At 40.3% G+C, this 25,405-nt stretch overlaps 1 protein-coding gene across 4 annotated transcripts in view; it reads right to left on the bottom strand.

Moving 5' to 3' along the window:
• Nucleotides 1-21,602: 21,602 nt before the first annotated feature.
• CDH12 (cadherin 12) overlaps nucleotides 21,603-25,405 on the bottom strand; it is a 431,901-nt gene continuing 428,098 nt past the window's right edge. For all 4 annotated transcript variants that reach the window (XM_048311278.1, XM_048311300.1, XM_048311289.1 and 1 more), the window contains one exon: nucleotides 21,603-23,262. In XM_048311278.1, the coding sequence (XP_048167235.1) occupies nucleotides 22,763-23,262 (500 nt within the window). In that variant the 3' untranslated portion in view covers nucleotides 21,603-22,762. The remainder of the gene's footprint in view (nucleotides 23,263-25,405) is intronic.

Here is a 25,405-nt window from a genome sequence, read left to right as displayed (position 1 = left end):
GTGGAGACATTGCTGTGATCTTATTGATGACCTCAGTGGGAATCTGACGTCGTCCATCTTGCCACTTTACTCCCAGGAACTGGATCTCTCGGGCAGGTCCCTTGACCTTGCTCTTCTTGATGGCAAAACCAGCTTGCAGGAGAATTTGAATTATTCTCTCTCCTTTCTCAAACACTTCGGTTGCGGTGTTCCCCCACACAATGATGTCATCAATGTACTGCAGATGTTCTGGAGCCTCACTCTTTTCTAGTGCAGTCTGGATCAGTCCATGACAGATGGTGGGACTGTGCTTCCACCCCTGGGGCAGTCGGTTCCAGGTGTACTGCACGCCCCTCCAGGTGAAGGCAAACTGAGGCCTGCACTCTGCTGCCAGAGGAATGGAGAAGAAGGCATTGGCAATGTCAATAGTGGCGTACCACTTCGCTGCTTTGGACTCCAGCTCGTACTGGAGCTCCAACATGTCTGGCACGGCAGCGCTCAGCGGTGGAGTCACTTCATTCAGGGCACGATAGTCCACAGTCAATCTCCATTCCCCGTCAGACTTGCGCACAGGCCAGATGGGGCTGTTGAAGGGTGAGTGGGTCTTGCTGACCACCCCTTGACTCTCCAGCTCGCGGATCATCTTGTGGATGGGGATCACAGCATCTCGATTTGTCCGATACTGCCGGCGGTGCACTGTCGAGGTGGCAATTGGCACTCGTTGCTCTTCCACTTTCAGGAGCCCAACTGCAGAAGGATTCTCAGATAGTCCAGGCAGGGTGTTCAATTGCCTAATGCCCTCTGCCTCCACAGCAGCAATCCCAAATGCCCACCTGAGTCCTTTTGGGTCTTTGTAGTAGCCATTCCGGAGGAAGTCTATGCCCAGAATACACGGGGCCTCTGGGCCGGTCACAATCGGATGCTTTTGCCACTCCTTCCCAGTCAGGCTCACCTCAGCTTCCAAAAGGGTCAACTGCTGTGATCCCCCGGTCACCCCAGCGATGGATACAGGTTCTGCCCCCACATGTCCCGATGGCATTAAAGTACACTGTGCCCCAGTATCAACCAACGCATCATATTTTTGTGGCTCTGATGTGCCAGGCCATCGGATCCACACCGTCCAGAAAACTCGGTTCTCCCGTGCCTCTTCCTGGCTAGAGGCAGGGCCCCTCTAGCCCTGGTTATCATTCTTTCCCTGGGCGTACATGCTCGAGGTACCTTCAAGGGGATCCGACATATCATCCTCCCTTCTGTAATGCCTGGCAGCTCGGTCACGGGAGGCTGAGGCTACCTTCACCTTAGCGGAACCCCCTCAGTTAGTGCCTCCCTCCTTGAGTTCATGCACCCGCGCTGCCAGGGCAGAGGTGGGTTTCCCATCCCACCTTCTCATGTCTTCCCCATGCTCACACAGGAAAAACCACAGCTCAGCTCGTGGGGTGTACCCTCTCTCTCTAGCAGGGGGACGACGGGCTCTGACTTGGGGGCCTGTGACTCGCACTGGTGCCACATTGACCCTCCTCATCTCCTCCCTCATCTCCTCCCTCATCTCCTCCCTCATTTCCTTCCTCATCTCCTTCATCTCCTCTTTGAGGTCCTGGACCACAGCAGAGACATGAGCTTTCAGTGGGCCATTGATCATGCTGTCATAATGCCTGAGCCTGTTGGCAACAGAGCCCACTGTTTCTCGGGTATTGTCAGCATCAATCGTTGCAATGAAGGTGGTGTATTGCGATGGCCCTAGCCTTGCCAGGTTCCACATCATCTGTCCTGTGCACCTGACCTTATCGGGGTCATTATCATGCTGTCCATCCTTCCCAAAGAGTACCTCTAATATTGCCACCTCTCTTAGCTGTTGGATCCCTTGCTCGAGTGTCTTCCACTGCATTCTATGATGATACTCCTGCATTCTTTCTTTGTGAATGAACCTTTCTCTCACACTCATTAAGAGCCGCTCCCAGAGAGAGAGAGGCCCTGGCTCCCTCACAAATATCTGGTCCACACCTGGGTCCTGGGTCAACGATCCCAGATACCTTGCCTCACCACTGTCCAGTTGCACACTTGTGCCCATAAGGTCCCAAACCCGAAGCAGCCAGGTGGTATAAGGCTCACGCCCCCCTTCGCACAATGTCGTTTCGCATAGCACGGAGACTGTCGTGCGACAGGGACTCAGTGATGACTTCTGGCTCTGGCTCTCCTGCTGGTTGTGAGGGCCCTGGTTGCCCATCATCATTAACTGGTCGTACTGATTTGGTCTTATACTTCCTCCTTTGCACAGGGGCGACTGCTGCTGGCTGTGGTTGCCCTTGTGGTTCAGCTGAAGCCTGGACGGTTGTAACATCCGTGGGTTCCACTGCTGCACCATCGGACTCACCCTCTTTGGGGCAGGGAGAGGGTTTTTCACTAGCTGAGGAGGTGTATTCCCTTAGCAATTGGCATATCTCCTTGCGCACCTGGCCCATCTCCTGGCACATCTCCTTGCGCACCTGGCCCATCTCCTGGCATATCTCCTGGCGCACCTGACCCATCTCTTGGCACATCTCCTGCATCCCTTTTGCCAGTACCCTCACCCAGTTTGGGTAGTCCATTTCTGAGGTGGACTGTTGGGCAGTATCAGTCTGTGGGGCGGGATCTCTAGTGTCTGGGGCTGTGGCAGGCTCTGGCTCTGGGGTAGGATCTCTAGTGTCTGGGGCCGTGTCAGGTTCTGGGGTAGGATCTCTAGTGTCTGGGGCCGTGTCAGGCTCTGGGGCAGGATCAGGCTCTGGGGTAGGAACTCTACTCTCTGGGGCCATGTCAGGTTCTGGGGCAGGATCTCTAGTCTCTGGGGCTGGTGTCCGAGTAGATATCCAAGCCAATCTCAACTTATCCTTGAATGCTAAATAGAGTAGGCCTATCAGCAGCAGATGGTTAGTATTCAGAGGGAATTTAAACCCTTCGAAAATTGATGGGGTGGGCCCAAAGAACTGGTTGAGGGGTTGGGAGAAAACTTCCCCTGGTGTCATTTCCTCACAGAAGGTACCATTGTTAACATAACCCCAAAAACATGTGCTCAGTGTGTGATAGCTGTTTATCCATGTGCCCACATTCCGGAGGAAGTTAAAAACCCATGAATTCCTCACCTTCTCGACCCATAACGCAAGCTGGATAACAGCAATGGTAGCCTTCGTCAGAGGACCCATATTCAAATAAGGAGCTGCAAAGGGGAAGAATATAGCCACGGCTACATGCCACCCAAACCAGGGTAAACTAGACCACATAGTGCTGCCTAACAAGGTTCCAATATCCAGCACACAAAATAAAGTTATCCAGGAACTGTTATTCCTTTTTCACCTCTATCTCTTAATGCCCTCAGGCCCCACGTTGGGCGCCAAGATCTGTCTAGGTTTTGAAAGACAGGTGTCTGCTAAGGAAGGCAGAGGCCCCCCTTGAAGTGGCAGATATAACCCCTTTTCCCTCCAAGTTATTATATTTTGAAATCAAGAGCCTTTAGGTGAAGATGTGGGAAATAGGAATAACAGTTCTTTACTCTATATATATATGTATATAACCAGTCAAACAAAACAACAATAACTCTGGCAGTAACAGCAATCACAAACTCAGTGCCAGCCTTCTCGGCTGTCAGGCCCTTTCCCCTCGGGTGCAGTTCCGCTCGCAGCCGGCAGGGGCGCTGGCGGCTCCCGGTGAGCAGGGCAGGTGCGATGGTTCCCCCGCGGCTGCAGGGGGCGCTCCGGAGCGAGCTCGGGAAACCCGCGGCTCTGGTGCCCTGGGATCCCGGGAAGGATGGAACAAAGGCTTCACAAACCGCTGGGCAGTTGATCCCGGGCTCTCAGGAACAGCAGGCTGGAATGGCAGGGACGAACAGCAAATCCCGGGTGGCAGACGAGATGTATCCAGATGGGAAAAAACCACGGAGGCCCAGGCAGGCAGGGCGAGCAGGGCTACAGCGTAGCGAAAACTCGAAGCAGCAGCGGAGCAGGGCAGCCACAGCTCGGTCTCCAGCAGGGCAGGGAAAGCGGCTTTTGGGGTCCCGGCGTTGTTTCCAGCAGGAAGAAAGAACGGCCAAAAAGAAAGAAGCAGCAGCTCCTTTCTCTGCAGCTTCTCTCTCCGGACGCTCAGAGCGAACTGTCCCCACACCCAGGTGTAGACAAAAGAGTAGCCAGGCCCGCCCCACTCCCCTTTTTGTCTTTCTTAAGTACAGCTATTTGTCCCCTAGCAACATGCATATGGGAGAAAATTCCTTTAACAGGAAAACCTAAGACTAAACTAAAACCCCAACATCCACTTAGCTTAAAACACTAAACTGTGAGACCTAAGATACCACCTACTCACTTCAGATTCCCTCCATAATCGGTGACAAGAGCTGGACTAAAATGAGGCTGCATTACTCACTGGAGGATTCTGACTTATTTCAGAGTAGGGAAGGAGACTAAATCATCCTGAGAAACCAGAACACAGAGGAAAGCAGAATGTGTAATTATATACCCCCTTTCTCCCCCCCCCATGCAGCTTCTCTTCTGTGCTTCTAAAGTCTGCAGGTCATTATTGTTTATTCATCATTTTGACATATTTATGATCTTGTTTTCCACTAAGAAACAGTTTTATCAACCATTCAGTAATTTTTGAGGTAGGGAATGAAACTCTTCTTCTTTAATGAGAAGGAGAAAAATATTGAAATACTTATATGAATACAGTTTTATAACATGTCCACTACAGTTCTTTTACAAGTACCTTGAAAGTACCTGCTATGGGGCAGCAAATAGAATATTCTTGTTTTTTCACACATAGTCATTTCTGATGCAGGAGATACAGACTCATTGATAACTGCTTGCACAATGGTGAAAATTCCAGCTGGTTTATACCACTGGATTGTTTCTGCCTAGAGTGTTCAAAAAAATCTCTGTATTTCAGTTCAGGCTATTAATCTTTATAGTTGCCTGTCCTTCATGTTAAAACAGGCAGCAGGAGAGATTTTCTAACATACTAAAATCTGTCAAAAGCTTGTCTTCCCACACGGAGCCACTGATTGTTGGTCTATTGTGCATAGTCTCACAGATGTCAGTGGGACTTCTAAAATGGAGCCCAACTTACCACTCAGGTAAATGGAAAACAGTTAAAATTTGTGAGAGTTGAGAAAGGTCATTTTGGTCTGCGTTTGCCAGAACACAGAAACATGGCCTCAGTTCAGTACGGACAAATTCCTACCTTTAGCAACAGGATATTTTCTTGGAGAATTGAAGAGATTACTGATGTGCCTAAAAAGTTTATGTGAAAGCACTTTACAAAATCAAGCCAAAATGAAAGTTAACAGAAGCTTTTGTTCTTTGCTCTTACGAATCATTTTTATTTCAGTAGCAGGGACCAATGGCAGTCATCTCTATCTTTCTCACTGCCAACTACTGATACATATTATTAGCAGCTACATAAAATGACCCAGCTGGAAGTCAGAGGTGGAGAAGGATATACCTGCCTGGCAACTTGAGTTCCTATTAGAAAGCACAAAAAACCTGTGCACTGATACCTGGATTGACTTTTCACTGGCTCCCAGATAAATTCTTACACAGTGTTCTCAAGCTCAGATCCATAATGAGCCAAAACAAATAACATTCTTATGGATTGTGGCCAGATCAGAGGACACTCAAACCAAGCTCATGAACATCTAGAAAATCCCATATGAGCAGCAGATGCCATGTTTCTGTCACTTTTTACATTTACAAAAATTGTTTGATAATGATTTTAGGGATTTTTTTAGACAGTATAAAAATGCATCAAAACTGCTTAGACTAGATGCTTTGTTTGGTCACAGTAGGAAAAATTACAGAACAAGTAATATTGGATGGTTTTTCCTTGCTGCTTTTCAAGAAGCAGTGAAAAAATATTCTGCAGTGACTCACTCTTGGTTTAGGTTTTTTTTATATATACAAAGCTTTAAAATGCAAGTTAAATAAGATAAGGTTGCTCCTTAGAAGTTATCATCACATACTGGCAATATTACTAATGAAAATATTTTAATCATTTCTCTTGGAATTTCTTCATACTCATATTTCTTTAGCAGGAGTTATGATGTAATTCAATTTTCCTGTGCTTACACACTACAGAATACACAGAACTTTAACTGTTCCTATGTTCATTTCATATAACTCAAAAAATGCCATTATTTCAGCATAACATATTAATGATTTAATAACATTTTAAATGTCTTCACTTACTGATTCATTAACATTATTCAGTATTTTTGAAGAAAATGACACCTAAAGTATCCATTTAATTAGCAGAAAAGTGGAAGAGGGGGCTGGCTGAGAGAGACAGACTGTGACTGAAATTGCTGTATAAAGGGTATCTCGGTAAAATAATCTCTCCCTATATTTTTTGCTTTCCCTTCTCATAAAATCAAATGTTTTGCCCTTTTCCAAATTAAAAAAGCTTCCCTTAGGATTTAAAATACATAATATTTGAAAGTTCCTTCTGTTCAGAATAAAGTATTAAGAGAGCTGTCCATCAATTTCATTGTAGTTTATAACTAAAAGACTGTGTTCTTTATGACTGAGTAGAAAATGGGTTCTAACTCAAAGAACTCTAGTGATTGGAACTCTAAACTGAATCATGTGCCATAAGTAGTTGTGGTGATTGTACCCTGACTGGACACCAGGTGCCCATCAGCATCACTCTATCACTCCTTTCCCCAGCTGGAAAGGGGAGTGATAAGGATGGGGAGAGATCACTCACCAATCGAAGTCAGGGGCAAAGGAGACTTGATTTGGGAAAATTATTTTAATTTATTATCAATCAAACCACTGGAGGAATAAGAAATAAACCTAAAACTTAAAAACCTGTTCCCCCCTCCCTTCTACCCAGAGTTAACTTTATTCCTGAATTCTCTACCTTGTCTCCTGCAGAGAGGCAGGGAATGAGGATTTGTAGTCAGTTCATCACACATTCTCTTTGCCTCTCCTTCCTTGTCATGGGGATGACTCCTCACTCTTCACGTTCTCCAGCCCGGGGTCCCTCCCAAGGTCTTCAACTCTTCCTAAACTGCCCAAGTGTGGATTCCTTTCCATGGGGTGCAGTCCCTCAGGAGCAGACTGCTGCTCCAGTGCAGGTCCCCTGTCAGCAAACCTGCTCCACTACAGGATCTTCTCTCCCCTGGGTCACAGGTCCTGCCAGGAGCCTGCTCCAGCATAGGTTTCCCTGAGGGTCACAGCCTCCCTCAGACATCCACCTGCTCTGGCATGGGGTCCTCCATGCAGCAGAATTTCTGCTCCGGGGCCTGGAGCCCCTCCTCCACCTCTGTCTTCACTGACCTTGGTGTCTGCAAGGCTGTTCCTCTCACACACTCTCACTCCTCTCTGGCTCCGGTTGCTGCTGTGCAATAACATCTTCTCTTCTTGAATACTCTTTGCCAGATATGCTGTCACCACTGCTGATGGGCTCAGCCTTGGCCAGAGCGGGTCTGTCTCAGATCCAGCGGGCATTGGCTCTGCTAGGTACAGGGAAGTTTCCAGCAGCTTGTCACAGAAACTATCACTGGAGTCCCCCCGCCACCAAAACCTGTCCATGCAAACCCAGTAAGTTAAATCTGGCTCATAAGTAAGCTGTCACAACTCTAGCTGACTTGGAATGTTCAGCACTTTTTCCTTAGCCAAATTCAGTTCATTGCTCTTAATAAAGTTGCGAGCACTTAGCAAGGGAGGCATTATACTAAATACAGGAACTGTGGAGAGCCATTGTCGGGTACTTGCTCTTAATTTACATTTTTGAAGTGCACAAAGCCGTCTACAGTGTCAATATGCATCAGACTGTGTTGCGTTGGTATGATTCAACCTTCAGTGGTACTTCTGAAGAGAGATCTGAGCCTGTTGATTTCTGTTAGCTAGTATTTGACTGTAAAATTGTTTTATTCTTGTTTCTGTGAAGTTTTGGGCAAGCTGAAATGACTTTATTATAGAAGGAACCATTATCTCTGATGTTAGTGTATATAAATCTATATTTATCTATATATATATATCTGCAGTTACAATGCAATTTTTGGATCTCATTTCTTAATACACATAAGAATTTTTTTACTGGTAGTAGCAATCAGTTTTACTACTCCAGGATTAACTGACAACATCCAATATTATTTTTACAATGAAAACACATTAAAAAAATAAATGTGTATGCATGCTATGTCATAGAAATAGATCTTAACAAATATAAATAAGAAGTAAAATAGTGTCTTGGGGAATCCCCAAAACTACCTGGTATAATTTGTTTCTTTATGCACACATAGTGTTTCTAAGTGCAAGCCCATCCCATCAGATCCTCCAAAGTTTCAATGTTCTGTAACAAAGGTACGCTTGTCCAGTGTGAACACAGCGAAGCACCTTTCCTGCCTTGAAGGACTCCTGAACCTACATCCACATGAGGGCAGCAAAGACCCAGACGCTAAGGGACAGTCCTATGAGCCATTGAGAGAACTGAAAATGCCAGAGTGGCTTCTTGATTGATCAATCAATCTTGATTGATCCTACTTCCCTTTTGCTTTTCCCAGATAAATTTTAAGAAGTTCATAACAATGATGGAGAAAGTCCATCACTGCAGTCTTTTAGAAATCACTGGACATGGTTGACGGCACTCTCTTGCCCTGAGGAAGGTTCAGCGGCTTTCAAGAGGAACCTCCAACATTACTTTGGAATCCCAAAGCAGATTTTTAAAACCTATTTTATCCACAGTATGGATGAGAGGAACTGAATCATGGCATTAAAACCAGAACTCTTCTCCTTTGTTCCTACGGTACAGAATATGAAAAGCTTTCCTGTGGTGCACTACTTTAGTAATATTTTTTCTTTAGAGTAATGTTTCTTCTTCTGAGTCACTTTGCTGTTCATTTTCACAGCTGCTTTTCTGTCACACTGATTACAAAGCATCTGAATACCCTGATTTTTATAATTGTTTCAATGCTCCATAAATTCACACTATGGAAACTTTAGGTAATCTGAGCCAAGAGAACCCCCCACTATCTATTGCCTTGTCAGTACAATCTTAGCTTTATCGGCAGGAGTATACGTTTCAGATTTCTGTATTTTTACTTTCTATTGTTCTGCTTAACAGAGAATGAACTTAAAAAGAAATAGAAATGCATAAAATTCAGATTAATAAGCATGAATGGCCTGCAGTCCTCTTAGTTTGTACTAAATAGAGTATTTCATAACTACACACAGTGAAATGAGTCAAAATTTCTGTCAAAATTGAGACAAGTTTCTCTGAAATGTAAAGATTTTGTTGCAAATTAAGATACTAAAGCTTACCAGCTCTATGGTTTCATATGGCACTCAGTAGTTGTCAATCAGGATAGTTCCATTTTCTGAAATCTCAGTGCTGACAAATATGAACCTTTAAATTATGAACCTTACCTGAGCCTTTAAATATTTACAGTAGGAGAATCTGAGCTTTTTCAGGAATGAAACTTGATCCTTTTTCATATAGACAAAGAAACAGATCAGGTGGTCACCTTAGTATTCCATTGTTATCCTGATAGAGAAGTTTAACATCATTATTTTTTATTTTTTGAAATGTTAATATAAACTTTTTACCAAGTGCCTGTGACACTGATGCTCAAACAGTGCAAGCAGAGGTGAATGGCAGATATCTCTCTTCTGCAGTACCCTTGCCCTACCCATTAACTCCCTGCTCCCACTGATGAGAACCAGAAGCCAGTCTTTCAGACAGAGAGCAGTTTGTGGTTTTGCTTACACTACTGTTGCCTTGCACACTCTGGGATACTTAAGGAGTTCTCCTCAGATGTTCTGTTGAGTGAAGGAATCAAGTCCTTGCAGCAAAGAAATCCTTTTGCACTTACTATATGTATGGGTCATACACCATCTCTAAAACTGCATCCCACCCTTTTTTCTGTGGAAAGTTTGCATATCTGTCACACTGCATTTGATGCATAAGCATGTATCTGACATGTCTCAATGATGAAAGACTGATTGCTTATCAGTAGCTGGTGTTTTTCAGATGTGTATTTGTGTTCTGCTCTAGGAAAGTCCTCTTCAGCAGTTTCTCAGTACCAATAATAACACCTGTAAAAATTCTTCTTCTAAAACAGAGCATATCAAGCAACAGGAGGGAGGCAAAGGCTCGAGTGTAGCTGATACAGTTAGAGCAGAAGTGGATCTCTATGTCTGTGAGTAGCTGTAGCATTTACCACAAAACAATGACGGTAAGGAGGATATTGATTGTACATCAAGATTTGTAAGGATTGCAGGACTATTATGAGTGGTTTAGCAAATTGTTGTCAAAAATGTGAGTTAGTGGACAGGCAAGAAATTAATGATATGTTTTGGGGTGTGGAAGGTATATCTGAGAGAGAACGATTTCGTGATCCCCTCTAAGTGATCAAGAGCACCAGTAAAGGAGCAATCCTACTTAGGCTTCAGAACAGATTGATATAATAGTAATTCAGGAGAGAAGTGGCCACCTCCTATAGAAATGATGACATATCACTGCCCATATATCACAAGAACTTTGGTACCCAAATGATGCATTGTCCAATTTGCCATAAAAGTGGAAATTATTCTAGAGAGGAGACTTTAAATAGGTTAACAAAATAAACTGAACCTTAGGTCTGGAAGATGAAACTAACTATAGCTGTATATTGATGCTGCACCTGTGTTTATTTTTCAACCTATTTGCATGCCACTACCATAATTTCTTAGCAATATAACATTTTTCAGTCAGTCATGCTGACTCAGGCATTGCAGGCTGGAAACTATTGTGCCTGACTCCTGTGAAAATAGTCAGTGATAGATTCCTTTGTGATGCTAACAGAAGCTTTAAACCAACAAAGGCTTTGAAGCATTTGCAAATTTCTTCTCATTCCTTTTAACGTCATTTTCAGAGGTTGTTGCCAACACGGTTGATTTTGCAGCATTTCAGCAAACTGAGTAATCTCAATCTCTGTCTTTATACTGGAATGATTCATCCTATTAGAATTGCCAGATTGATGATGAACTCATTTGCTTAAGTTCCTCCACATGCTTAGAAATTAATGTATTGAAATGTATTAATCATTAAAGAAAATTGCTTTAACCATTTTCAATATTTATTGAAAATGGTGAACATTTGGTTTTAAATTTAGTAATCTAGAATTAAAATATTACCAAATTTGATTAAATAATTCTTTTAAATAACTTCTTGCTGACTGGGTGGAAGTAAAAAAATCAACAAAGTGTTTAAAGACAATGTAATAAAGACAATTAGACACAACCATATTCAGACATATAAAGCTATTTCTTGTGCAGTAATAGTATCAGCCTAACAGCAAAGTGGAAAAAAAAAAAAAAAGAAATCAATGTAAGAAATCTGGGGTTAGAAAAAGGGGTGTTATTGTCTGGACACATGACATTCTTTAAAATTTTCATTACATTTTTTGATTTTTATTGGGATTTATTTTGAAAGATGTTGAATGTTACAAAAAAAAATTACTGACAATTTTTTTTCTATTATGATGCACCTCTTTTATTTCAGTGGCTTCTCTTCTATTTGTTCTATGAATCATACTAAAACTTTCTGAAATGCTTTAAGCCATGGTTGAGGAAGCTTCATGTATTAGTTTTAAACACATTTTCTGTTGAAAGTATATTTCCTGTTCTAGTGCCTAGAGATGACAAACTAATCTAGTACACTTTAAAAAAAAATTTAAATGAAATTTCATGAACAAAAAATAAGTTACATAATAAAATATGCATGTTTTCAGTGAAAACTTGTTTTGCACACCAGAACACACTTTGCAACTCAAAACAGGCATTATTTTCATTTACAAGGCTTGTGTCACTGCAATTCAGGAGTATTTCTGGTAGAGTTCACGGTGTTACATTACTGTAAAAAATGAAAGACATCCAAAGTCAAGCATTCAAAACACATCATATGACAAAAATATATAAATTATTAAAATTATTAAGTCTTATTGTTTAGAAATGTTTGAACCTTTAAGTACTTATGTAGAATATCCATATGTCCCTTCACATACAGGGAAAATAGTGTTCTGATATCTCATTAAAAATTACCTCCTGTTTTCACATGGATTTTTAATGAAGATATACTTTTTGTTCTAAATTTTACTTCTCAAGCTCTTGGTATCTGAGCATTGCAGGAGAATGTCAGGAGAGTTTCCTCTGCATATTTTTAATAATTATTATGTGCAGTAGTCTCTTTTACATGTTTTTCTTATTTCATAAATAGAACAAAGTCCTTCAGTTATGTTAAATATTGCAGATTCAGCAAGTGCAGCACAGACAAAAAGAAGAGCTGTTGCACACTTAGAAAAAGCTTTCTTACTTTCTTTTAGTGGATGGTTGCAGAAAGCAACTCTAGGCCAGAGAAAATTCAACGTGGTACTTCAAGGTTAGCTGTGTCTAGGTGAGTCAGAGCAGCCAATGCATGAGACAGACACTGAGGGGGCATCAGCATGTGCCTGGATAGATCTTGCTGTGATACAAAATCAGCAAGATAGCAACTTTCTAATACAGTTTTGCATATTAGAAATTGAGCATTCTTTATTGCAGCACGATTGTCACTCTGGGGCTCCTTCCTCTAAGTGAGTGCCCCAGCATCAGGTGAACGGAGTTCTTATCATGCACACTGACTAGATATTAATTAGTCATCCCCTCTTACTTGATGTATATGTATTAATTTATTTTGCATAGTCATACCCCTTGTCAGAAGTCCTTGTATAGTCTTTTGGGATCTTCTTCAGTGATCTTCAGCATCCAGTGTCATAATGTTTAAGGTGTCCATTCATTGAGCCCAGCTCTTGAGTAAACACAATACTCTTGTTTTGCATGACTCCTGCTTTGTCAGCTCTGCAGAGCTGAGCTGGAATCTTGTTTGCTTAAGTAACATCCTTATCTATTTCTCTGAGGCTGTACTGTTCTGTTCTACTGTCCTTATCAACTGGAGCATTTTCGGTTCCAGTCCTAAGAATCATTCAAAGACCAGCCTGTACTTATTCTTGATTAATGGAGTCCAATATTCTTATAAAATAGGTATTTCAATCTTCATGATGAAGGAAGAAAAGTACCTGGAAGGAATATAATGGATGAAATGTCATTCTTTCTTCACACAGTGAAGACTTTGCCAGGGATTTGAGCCTGTAAAAGGCAAGGGTTAGCTGTGGGAGAAGAAGGCAGAGGGCAGAATGCCTTGCTTGTGAGCCTAACCTTTCCTATGGAACATGTGGGTTATGCGTTACGGGTTTGGCTTGATAAATTATCTACTCTTTTGGACACAATTTTTATATAATTTCACCAGATAGTGTAAGGGGCACAATAATGGCCTGAATATGCTATTGTGAGAAGCAGGCTACTTGCTGCAACCTTTGGAGTGCCTTAAAATTCAGATCTTCAATTTTGTGTGCATGCTTTAACTGCTGAGCTACCACATGGGACAGAGGGGAGTTTCTTGTCATTGGCAAGTTTAGTTTTTTCTTCTGTTTTGACTGATTTCTGCAAGTGACTTTTGCAGCCTGTGTGATACACTGGGGCAGTGGTAAATAGGATTCCAAATGAAGATTTAGAAAAGGGAGGATTTCCTCCTGCATTTCAGGAGAATGTAGATATGTTAGCACTGTCACTGGCTTTCTACCTTACCTGAAAATTCTCCTCAGGAAACTTACCCTGGTTAGTAAAGAAAGCGTACGGACAACTTCTCCTCTAAGAACCTGGCACAGTCTGGGGAGGAAAAATACTCTTCAGAGCATGTTTTCAATTGTGCATAAATGAGGTCATGCATGGTATGTAGGGTCTGTGAGAAGTTTCAAGATTGCTCTCTCTTCACTTCCCCTTTGGAGAGTGTACTGGGTCTAGCTGGGATGGAGTTAGCTTTCTTCTTTGCAACCCTCTGCACCTGTGAGCAAAGCAGCACTGATAAACACAAATCTTCTGGCTATTGCTGAACAGTCAAGGTTTTACTTTTCCCTCTCTGTGAGAAAGGGGTGATCAATAGTTAACTCATGTAAGCACAGTTAACTGTTAAAGAGACAGCAAATGTTAATCACAAGCCTAAGAAGTAGGATTTGCCTTAATCTTGTCAAGAAAAGAGAAACAGGATTTTGTTGAAACCAGCACAAAAACTGCCGAATCATCTGACGGACTGTGCATGCTCCTGAAGGAAAGGTGAAAAGTGCATTGTGAGGTAGACTAACTACTAGCCTTCATCAGAAATACCCCTAAGGAAGAAGAGGAGCCTTCCTCAGTGCAACCACCAGGGTACACAGTGTATGCATAGCACATATGCTAATATATTAATGACTTCCAGGAAGTAATTTGTATAACCACTCCTATCCCAATCAATGTGATGAATATTCATGAATTTTACCCATAATACTGTGTTGTAGGAAGTGCCCGTATGTGTGTTTGGAGGAGCAATCCCCCACACCCGCTGCGCAAACACCCACTTCTCTGACTGTCTCTGAAGTGTCTCTAGGCTCGGTTTGGAATCTGCCACTCCAGTGAGGAGGCTGGGTGAGCACAAGACATTAGGAGGAGTCACAGACAGACCAGATTACCCCAGCTGGCCAAAGATACATATTCCATATCATATGGTGTCATGCTCAGCAATAAAGCTTGAGGGCATGGTTTTTCTTGGGACCCAGGCTTTGTTTGGAGACTTGCTGAGCCTAGGAGGTGGTGCTTAGTCCATCACTTGGCTTTAGTATATGTTTTCTCCACCCCTTTTCTCTTTCCTTCCCTTTTTAAACTGTCTTTACCTTGTTCCGTGGGTTATCTGACTTTCCTCTGCTAATTCTGTCCCCCATTCCATGAGGGTGAGGAATGAGCAAGTGTCTTTGTGGTGCTCAGCTACTGACTGGGGAAAATCCCCCACAGGGGCTCTGTCACGTGCAGAAAAAAAAGGCATATTTCTGTATACAGATAAAATAATATGCATGATGGAGCCTGGTCAGCTCAGAGACTTCTAACAAAAGTGAGAGAACAATTATGGTTCACAATATTTTTTCTGATCCATGTTACACTGGTTTATTTAATCCTCCAATGCTTTAGTGCAAATGCATGCATGATTTCTGAATTACAGAACAGCAGTGGAGGCTATTTCTAAGGGAATTGTTCTGCTTTACAGATCATTTCAATGGGAAGAATGGTCCGGCTTAGCTTTTGCCACATACTTAAGTTTCCTCTGCTGCTGAGTGTTTGAAATGGGGATCTCACTCTCCCTCAGGGCAACAGTTTTCTAGAGCAATTACCCAGAGAAGTTGTCAGGTCAAGACACTGTTACATAAAATCTGAGCCCCGGGAGAGCCTTCTCCTCTCCATAACCATCAAGAGAGAACTCAAGCACTGCTGTCAGTTTGGGTAACAAAGCAGTGTCTTCCAGGTAGGCAGCGATTAAGACAGATCCGTGTGCTCAGTATCTGTCTTTGAATATTTCTGGTCAGCAAATAGCTTCATTAAATAATTTTTCTGAATTTACTTACCATACTCTCTAGACTACATATGATATTAAGCATTTTCAATCACATCATTTAGATCAAGCACAAAACCTAATGTATGTGATATAAAAATTTAATTTAAATAAACAGAATTGCAATTATAAAAATTAGTCCTAGAGAGAAAAATGCAGCACTTACCAATTGTGGGACAGCATTACTGGAAGCAATAATCAGTCATTGGTGAGTTAAATTTATCAAACCTGAAAAAGATGAACTAAATTTCTGTTCTCAAATTTCTCCTTTTATGAATTGAAGATTAATATCTTGCTTTACTGCATTTGAAGCATTTGTGTTTCATTTGTCATTGACAAATCTCCTTTCATTTAATAGAAGATTTTTCTTAACTTAAGACTAAGAAACAAACTTGAGCTAAGAAATGTTAGCTTGATATTTATATATACAAAAGGATGCTAAATATAAATAGCTGGGAAAAAAAGAGGACATAACAATTCCAGAGTCCTTCATCTCCTGCTCTTTATATCTCCTTCTCTTCAAAGAGAGCAGATGTCTTACATACTGCGGTAGAACAGGAGAAGATATGCTACAGGTTTTGATATTGCAGTTAGGTTTTTCTTTGTTATGTTCATTGTCTGATTTTTGCCTATGTCAGTTTGCAAAACATTAAGTCGATGTTTGTTCGTTCTGAAACATCTTATGCAACCCCAAATTACAGTTCTGCACCTGTCCTCCTGTGTCATGTACTTTTTGGTCAGATGTCTCTACTGCGAAACTTCAGCTGTAGTCATTTATGCAGCAAGACCCACAACTGGGAACCTAGGGAATATACGAGAGGATAAAGATCAAACTTCAAAGTAACCCAAACAACTTCAAGCAGCAGGGCCTGAAGGCAATGGGAGCATTTGAATAATATTAAATGTATGCTCTGACTTCATTTACTGCAGTGAGAAGATGAACTCCGAGGACAAAATGAAAAATATAAAATTAAAAATATAACTATTTACTGCAGTCGTGTTACCAAATAACATAAGCCAAGTTTTTAAGGCATATTTATTTGTGATCCCTCTTAATATGTTTTCATTTCCTTCGCACACACCTTTTTGTGTATGCTTCTTGAATTGTCCTTTCTGACAGAGGCATACAGTAGAAAAACATGCAGAATGTTCAACATTTAAAAACAATATATCACCTCTAACAATACAACACTTAGCAGGAGAGCAGTAGCCTGCATTCCGGAATAGTGGACTGACATTGGCCCCTTTTTCAGTCAGTGACTTCATTCTTGTAATACTCAGTAATGAGTATTTTGGACCAAGCCACTACATCCCTTCTCTTTCTTCAGGTGTTCTTGGAACACAGGGAAGTAACCAAGACAGCTAAAAAAGTGAAACACATGCAAAAGATTGTAGAGGTGTAGACATGTATTGTAGAGGTTATCTTCTTTATGCAGTAATGATTTTTTTTTTTTTTTTTTTAAATATAGACTAAGCCAAACTGCGTCATCAGCCCTAACAGCAATCAGTGTTAGTGTCCCTGCTAAAGACAAAAGAGTGTAAGGTCTATATAAAGGTGTGCAGAATTGAAGGAAATACGGCAATTGCAATGGTTAAAATCTGAGGGAAATAATAAAATGCGCATGCATATATGCATGTGATATGCAATAAATAAGAAAAACTGGCTTTATCTATGCAATGTGGAAAATTAGAGCTGAGGGAATGTTGATATGAAGATCAAGTAAATTTACAGTAAAATCATAATAAGAAAATAAGGTTAGTCAAACTTGCAAACTTTTACAGCACTGGCGGAAGCTGAAATCCCATCAAAAGACCTACAAACCGACCAGGTTATGTGACTTCCCAGATTCTATCAAGCCCTATTCAAGAGCACATTAGGCCAGATGTGATTCCTCTGTGTTAAGCAACCCACAAACTATCAGGTTTTCAGGACGTTGTCCGGCCTCTTTTTCAACCTGTATAAACTCTGAGCCTTCATGACTATCTCAGCTAGTCATCACGTGAAGAACCACATCTGGTTTTTTAATTTCAGCCTTACATCTACTAGTTTCATGTGATGCCCCTTACTTCTTGTGCTGGAAATTACAGTAAATGATGTATCCCTCTCCACTCTATCCACATTGCTAGTTAACTGTATAGATTACTACCCTATTCCTTCACTCTTACCTCGCTAGAACAAGTCATCGTTACTATGGAGGGAGCCTTGAGCAACCTGGTCAGTGGGAGTGATCTTTAAGGTCCCTTCTAATACAAACCATTGTGTGATTCTACGATTCTACTCTGCTTATGTAGTTAGATCCCTAATGTTACTGAGCTTAGTAGAGCTAAGGAGTCTAAGTATGATTTTACCATAAATCACAGAATGGATGAGGCTGGAAGACACCTCTGGAGTTTATCTAGTCCAGCCTCCCTGCTTACATCAGGGTCAATTACAGCCGGTTGCTCAGGAACAAATCTAGTTGGGTTTTGAATATCTCCAAGGTTGGATACACCACAACTTCTCTGGGCAATATGACCCACTGCTTGACAGCCTGACAGTGAAGAACCTTTTTTCTTGCATTTTAATGCAATTTCATGGATTTCAGTTTGAGCCCGTTGTCCTGTCACTGGGCACCACTGAGAAATATTTTGGTCCACCTTGTTTACTTCCATCCATCAGGTATTTATATGTATTGATAAGATTCCCCTGAGTCCTGGAAAGCAATTTGATTGGAAGGACAGCCATGAAAGCAAGGAAAAAAAAAAAAAAAAAAATCCTGGGGATTTTAGTTGCAAACTAAAGTTGAATAAAAGAAGTCTATGAATTAAATAAATAGTTTAAAAAAAACCTCAAAGGCCCACAAAAACTCCAGGAACTTATCTTAGTTTTGCTCTAAATAGCAATGGTTGCTGGTGTTCTGACAGCTTATCTGATTCTTGATTTAAATAAAAACAGAAAAAGATTCAGGTTATTATAGATTTTCCATTACGAAAAGGTTGTGAATTAGTGTAATATAAACTTTGATTTTCATTCACACTTAAATGTCACCTCAGTAGGGCTGTTATTGCTGGAGGTCAATTCATTATTTGCTTTCATGAAGTTTTTCAAAGCTCAAAGCTGTTTTTATGCACACAGGATCTGAACGTCTATGACAGTAACAATAATAATAATAAAAGTAATAATATAACTGCAAAAAAAGTACAACCCCAAATCTCAGCAAGTAAAATACAGTCATTAATATAATATCAAATGTCTTTAACCCTGTGAATTATTACCTTTTCTTCCTGTATTCATTCGGCAGATATCTGTTATTCCGTAGCAACACAGTCTTAATAACTCTCATATCAATAATGGAGGTAAATCTAGTATGAACATACCATCTGCAGAACCAAATTTTTAGCAGTATAAAGGATAGGTTGTGTTTATGTGGATATGGAAACCTTATTGTTAAGGCAAGAATATTTTGAAGGCAATCTCTAGAACAATATTATTAGTAAAGTATTGAGTCATTTATTAGTCTTTGCTTCATAATGAACTCTGCTTCCAAAACCTAGAGCAAAACCTCAGTAAGTGTGATTGTATTTTGAACAGGAAAATTTAGCCGATTTATTAAATAAGTAAAAATCATGGAAGTATAAAATATTCAACCATATCTTTGTGCAGGAGACATAGTCTACTGTCATCGCTTTCCAAATCCTTGCTCTTTGATTCACTGTCATTTTTGCAGTTCTGTGTTACAAGAATTTCAGATTTGTGTGATAGAGGTCTTAAATCCAAAGATTAACAATCTTTTTATTCTGACTCCACAGAGAAATTGTAAGAACTTCCCTAAGTATTGACATTTTCAGTTTTCCTGAGAGGCCAGTGAAGACTTTTTCCTTCTTCCCTGAAGTTCCTTTCAGGTGTTCTGTTATACATTTGTATTCAATTCTGTATGTCTGTGATGTGAGTTTAATAGTTGACTTTCCTTACATACTTCCAATCTTAGCTGAATGCTTTACACTTATCTTTTTATTTCAGCACCAATAGTGTATGTCATAAATATTTAACTTAAAAAGTGAAATTATTTGTGCCAGTGAAGCATTTCAATTACTCCATGTGCAGAAAGTCTTCTGCAGAATGTTATGATTTGAAGGGGATACACTGTTGGGGCATTCGAGATGATGCTAAATGTGTGTGCACTACAACCCTATTTTTGGAAATTTAAACAAAAATATTTTATTTTAAAAAAATTATTTAAAAAAATTAAACAAAAAGTTTCTCTCAATTCTGTGCCTTTTATACATTTTCTTAGCTTCTTGACACTGATGGTGTTTGAGGCTTTGGCAGAGAGACATCTACTTTAACATCTTGACTGTGCAAGGATTTGTAGAGATTTTTCTAAGATACAGTGTGTAAAACCAGAAGTAATTCACTGATACGATTTACAAGTGCACTGGGGCTCCCTAATCCTATTGAATTCATGTCATCTCAGATGCCTTGACATATTTTAATTCTTGTAAATTTCATGTTTCTCTAATTACCTTTTAAAATATAAGGTATTAAAAACCTGACAAGCGTCTTCTAGAAAGGGAGTGAAAGAACATGGAATTAAACACAAATTTCCTGGATTCCAGATTATGCATAAATGAAAAGCAATTCTTTTCCTTAGTTCTAGCAGAGCTGTTTACAAAAAAAAACCCCTATTAAAATTGTTCGATCACTCTTCAAAAATGGTCTTCAAATATTTTAATTATATATTTTAGGGCAATTTTGTTAGCAATTACATATTATGGTTTTTTTCTGAAATCTTCCTGGATGTCTATTAATTATGTGATAGAAACATTTCAGCTAGAAACCTCTTAAATGCCAAAAATATACACTTGGTATTCAATTTGGTATTAATTTAACATTGAGCAACTCACTCTCACATACAGATTGTGTGTACAGCATGTTAAAGACCCTATTTTCTGTCTACTCATTTTGGTAGTCAGGCTCACACAGAGACTGTCCAGCTTCGATCAAATGCCTACCTATCCAAGAGAACTAATGTTCAGCCAGTATCCACTACAAATAACAGAGAATTTCCTCGGGAGCAAGCATGCCTCATAATGTCAAAAAGTCAAACACTGCTCTCACTTACGTTGACTTTACTAGTTGAATGCATATAAAGGATGAATAGAGTTGCTAAGAGCAGAGTTTGGCTATGGGACTGCACATCTGAAAATGCGCAGTGTCAGCTGTTTTAGTTGTGGCAACAGGGTAAGAAGCATTGCCATGCATACACTACATGAGGAAGCTTTGCTAATTACTTCCAGAAGTGTGACTCTTGTATGAATCAAGTCTCAGTTGTGACTAGTAGAAAATATAAATATTTCTTTTTTTTCCCAGTGCTCTGTTTTAGGCCCACTGTGCAATCTCAAGTTGCTTTTGATATACTGTCAAGATGTGTGAAAATTTAAAACATAATCTTCCACAGGAAAACTTCTATGCTGTCAAATAGGCTCCATCACTTCTGCTTTCCTGTCATGTGAGGAGAGAGCTTTTATTAGTTTAGTCTGTCTTTCAGGGAGCAAAGGATACCTTTCCTGTAAACAATAAAAATGTAAAACTTCCTTGTTTCCATATGCTGAGTCTCTTCCTCAGCGCGCTGCTGGTAGAAGGTATGCCAGTCGTGCTTTTGATGCAACCCTGTCCAATTTATAATATGCACCTTTCAAAGTCTCTTTGAGAGATTAATTTATATAAAGCTGAAATATCTTTACATTTCCCCTCCCCTTTCTTTACATTTACACTCCAGAGGGTAAAGGGAAACTCATGCACTTTGATATCAGACTTATGAGCTAAGTATATCTAATATTTATTAATTCTTTAGCTATACAAAAAGTAAGCTATAGACCTGAGGTTAATAAAAGACTTCTGATTCAAGAAAGAGTCAGGTTGACCTTGGCAGTGCCATTAATCATGAGTAGAGCTCAAACAGATTGTATAGCACTGCAGAGACTTTGGAAGGAGAATATAAGGATATATGCAGTTTGGGGGCCATAAACCATTGTCTTACAAAATGTCTATGCCTTAGATCATCAGAAAAAGTTACATAAAATAGTTTTGCAAGAGATCTTCCAAGGCATAATGCCTTGTGCACGTCTGAGCTTCTGCCATCTGCACAGCTGCATCTAGGCATGGGTATGTACATAAAGAGTGGACAAATGTGCTGGTTTATATTTTTATTCTGCCTCTGTTTAAATTTTGTCAAGATCAAAATTAATAAAGTGTCCAACCTCAAAAGGTTTTCTAAAATGTTTGCTGTGGGTGTGGCAGTGAAATACAGTGATATGCTGAACTGTAGCAGATGATCAATGGAAAAATGACTATATTTATAATATATATGCATATGATGCCTACACAGTAACAATCTAATTGCAAAGAAAAGTGGTGTGGAGTTCTTTACATGTACTTCTTTAGTGATACTTACAAGGGAAAAGGTGTCTTGGTACTAAAAATACAATAATAGTTTTTAAAAACCCTTTCCACTTTTACATTGTAACAATAGTCTCATTTCAAAAGAAGAGGGAGAGCCAAGGGAAATTTCCTTCACATAAAGGAATAGCTGCTTTCATCTTTTTATTATTTTGGAAAAATGTCATAATTTGTATGAACATTTTAAATATTCATTGATATATGCTCTTTTCCTTTTTAATTTGGGCTTTACATCTTCAGAGTGAGCAACAGCATTTCAAATTAAAATTTTCAGTGAAACTTTGGAAGAGGAAATGTGATGTCTTGACATACTGTTTTCTTTAAAAAAAAAAGACAACAAACATAACCCCCAAACACAATGTACACAACACCCTCCTCCCCCATAGTTCTAGTCATTAGATACTCCAGGAAGTGATCTCCATTTTTTTCTAAAAGAAGTCAGCATGTTGCTATTGCTTCTTGTCTTAGAGTTCGTGTCTGATTTACCATTCAGTTTTGTAACACCATCACAGCAGACAGTTTACCACTTAAATGATAAAAGTTTCAATAGGCACTTTAGTGGAATTACGAAAAAGCTACCACTCTTCCACCGTGATGCCAGAAAGCTACCTTCTTTCTAAGTCAGGTCAGTAAACTGCACCTTGTAGGCCTGAGCTTGTCTCAGTGTAATTCCAGAGTAACAAAATAACAACAACGAAAACCTGTGTATGTTACAGGATTTATCATTCTTTCGCAAATCAAACCAAAACTGACGGTATGAGAAATGTTGTAACTTGCTGGAAACAATTGCTGTCTTTTATAATCAAAGTAATTGTGTCCTATATAAAGCTTCGGTTTATCTTTTAAATTTCTTGTTGGTTTGCTTTTCTTTTTATTTCACTGTTGTGGTTGTACTTAAGTGACTTTGTCAGGGTTATAACTTTCTTCTTCTCCAAACATGTCTGCCAAGATCTTAAAGCGAGGTCCCCAGTCACTCAGATAGTCATAATCCTGATCTGCCTCTGTAGTGAGGGAGTCTATAGAGCTGAGAGACTCTGCTACAGATCCGTTTCCTTCATAAGCATAGGTTGCCAAGGAGTCATAAGGGGGAGCAGATGGATCTACATCATTTTCCTGCAGCCTGTGATTAATGAAATCTCTTATGTCTGTGTTATCTTCCGCTGGTGGTCTGTGGCGCGGAAAACGCAAGGTGTCTGGTTTTATGTCCCTGCGTATTTTGTTATCTTCAATCACTTTGGGATTCCTCAGGGCACCTATGTCAAAAGCCTGGGTGTCTTCTTCTCCACCTCCTTCATCATCATAATGGATAACATTATCTCTGATGTCTTCTTTAGAGGTCATCAGGGTGTCCTTTTTCTTCTGCCTCCGTAGTGCTACATACAGGACCACAATGACTGTAATGAGAGACAACTGAAGTTAAGACATGCACAGAAATAATTTAATACTCTGATGACACATCGTTATATCTTTCTTTGAAAGCCACAGGCAATCAAAGGGACTTTTGTCGTTAGAAAAGAGCAGCACTTAGCAGTGCTCAAGTCAATGAAAAATCATTTGCTTTTTGATATATGAGTCTAACTTTCCTAAGTGCTTGCTGTACTGCTGAAGAAAGTACCAAATAATTTTCCTGCTGGTTTGCTTTGCAAACAAATAGAATTCAACAGGACTTCAGGTTTTTAGTTGAGAGAGATACAGATGTGATTTTTTTTTTTAAATATCTTCCATAGCAAAATAGAGAAAAGAACCCTAAATTTACACTTTGAAGACAAGAATAAAACCCTAAACCAAAAAACCAACCCACAAAGTATTAAAGAAAAAAAATAATTTGGAATTTTGAATAATAAATAAACAATTTTGAATTTGGAATTTTTGAAATACAGAAAAAATAACCCTACTAAAGCTTTTTATACAATGTACTTTGGCCTCTTCAGGGATCTGCTTCGAAAAATCACATGTTATAAGGTTCTGGAGAGAAGAGGTGTCCAGGAGAGCTGGTTGATTTTCAAGTATCACCTCCTCCTAACTCAATAGTGGTCCAATCTGAGGAGCAGGAAATCAAGAAAAGGCACCAGGAGGCCTGCACTGATGAATAAGAAGCTCTTGACTAAACTCAGCTGTAAAAAAAGAGGCATCTAAGAATTGAAAGCAGAGAGGTGAGCCAGGAGGAATATACAGTGACAGTCTGAACACGCAGGAATGTGGTTAGGAAAGACAAAGCACCTGTGGTGCTGTCTCACAAGGGACATGAAGGGCAGCAAGATGGGCTTGTACAAGACAGAAAAAAAAGGTAGAAAGGTAGAGTAAATGTGTGCCCACTGCTGAATGGGGCAGAGGAACTGTTGCCAAGTGACATGGAAAAAGCCAACCTAGTCAGCAGCTTCTTTGCCTCTGTCTTTTTTTGGTAAAGTTGTCCTTCAGTAATTCCAGGTCTCTGAGACAAGAGGGTAAGTCTGGAACAAGCAAGAATTATTCTTGGTGGAAGAGGATCAGGTTAGGGAATGCTTAAACAAACTGGACACACAAGTACATGTGATATGGTGAGATACACCATGAATGATGAGGAAGGTGGCTGCTATCATTGTGAGGCTATTTGTGATAATTTTTGAAAGGTCATGGGAACTCGGAGAGGTTTCTGAGGACTGGAGCAAGTCTCACTCCTATCTTCAAGTAGGGCAAGAAGAATGAGCTAGGGAACTACCAACTAGTCAGTCTCACCTTGATTCTGAGGGAAGTGATGGAGAAAATAATTCTGGAAACTAAGAAGGGGCATAAGACTAGCAGGCATGGATTTATGAAGATGAAATTGTGCTTAACTCGCTTGATAGCCTTCTACAAAGAGGTGAGTGGTTAATGAAGGCAGAAAGTGCATTAATTTTATCTTAACTTTAGCAAAGCTTTTGATGTTAACTTTCATAACAATCTTCTCAGAAAACCTGAAAAAGTGTGGACTATACAAGCAGATGGTGAGGTGCATTGCAAAGCTGCAAAACTGCCAGACTGTAAAGGTTGTGAGTGACATTTCAAAGGCCAGATGGAAGCCAGTCACTAAAAAAGTACCATAGGATTTGATACTGGGACTACTTTTGTTTAATATTTTCATAAATAGCCTGAATTGTGGGATTGAGAGCACCCTCAGCAAGTGTTCAGGCAATAAAGAAGAGCAGTTGTGCCACCATTTAAAGGGATCTCATCAGGCTGAGGGAGTGGGACAGAAGGAGCTCCATGATATTCAACAAACAGAAATTCCAAGTCCCACACATGGAGAGGAGTAACTGCACGCTGTGGATGCTGTTGGCCAACTGACCAGAAAGCAGCTTGATAGATGAGGCCTTGCGATCCTGGTGGGCAACAAGTTCACCATGAGCCATCAATGTACCATTGTGTCAAGGAAAATCAACAGCATTTGGGGCTGCATAGGAGAACATTGTTAGCAGTTCTAGTGAGAGGATCATTGCTGCTCAGCTCTGCTTATGCACACTTGGACTGCTGGGCCCAGTTCTGGGCTCCTCATTACAAGACAAACATGGACTCCCTGGA

This window comes from Corvus hawaiiensis, chromosome 1, assembly GCF_020740725.1.
Source record: "Corvus hawaiiensis isolate bCorHaw1 chromosome 1, bCorHaw1.pri.cur, whole genome shotgun sequence".
In the NCBI taxonomy this organism is placed as follows: domain Eukaryota; kingdom Metazoa; phylum Chordata; class Aves; order Passeriformes; family Corvidae; genus Corvus; species Corvus hawaiiensis.
Note: the sequence above shows the minus strand (reverse complement) of the source record. Positions and strands in the feature narration are given on the sequence as shown.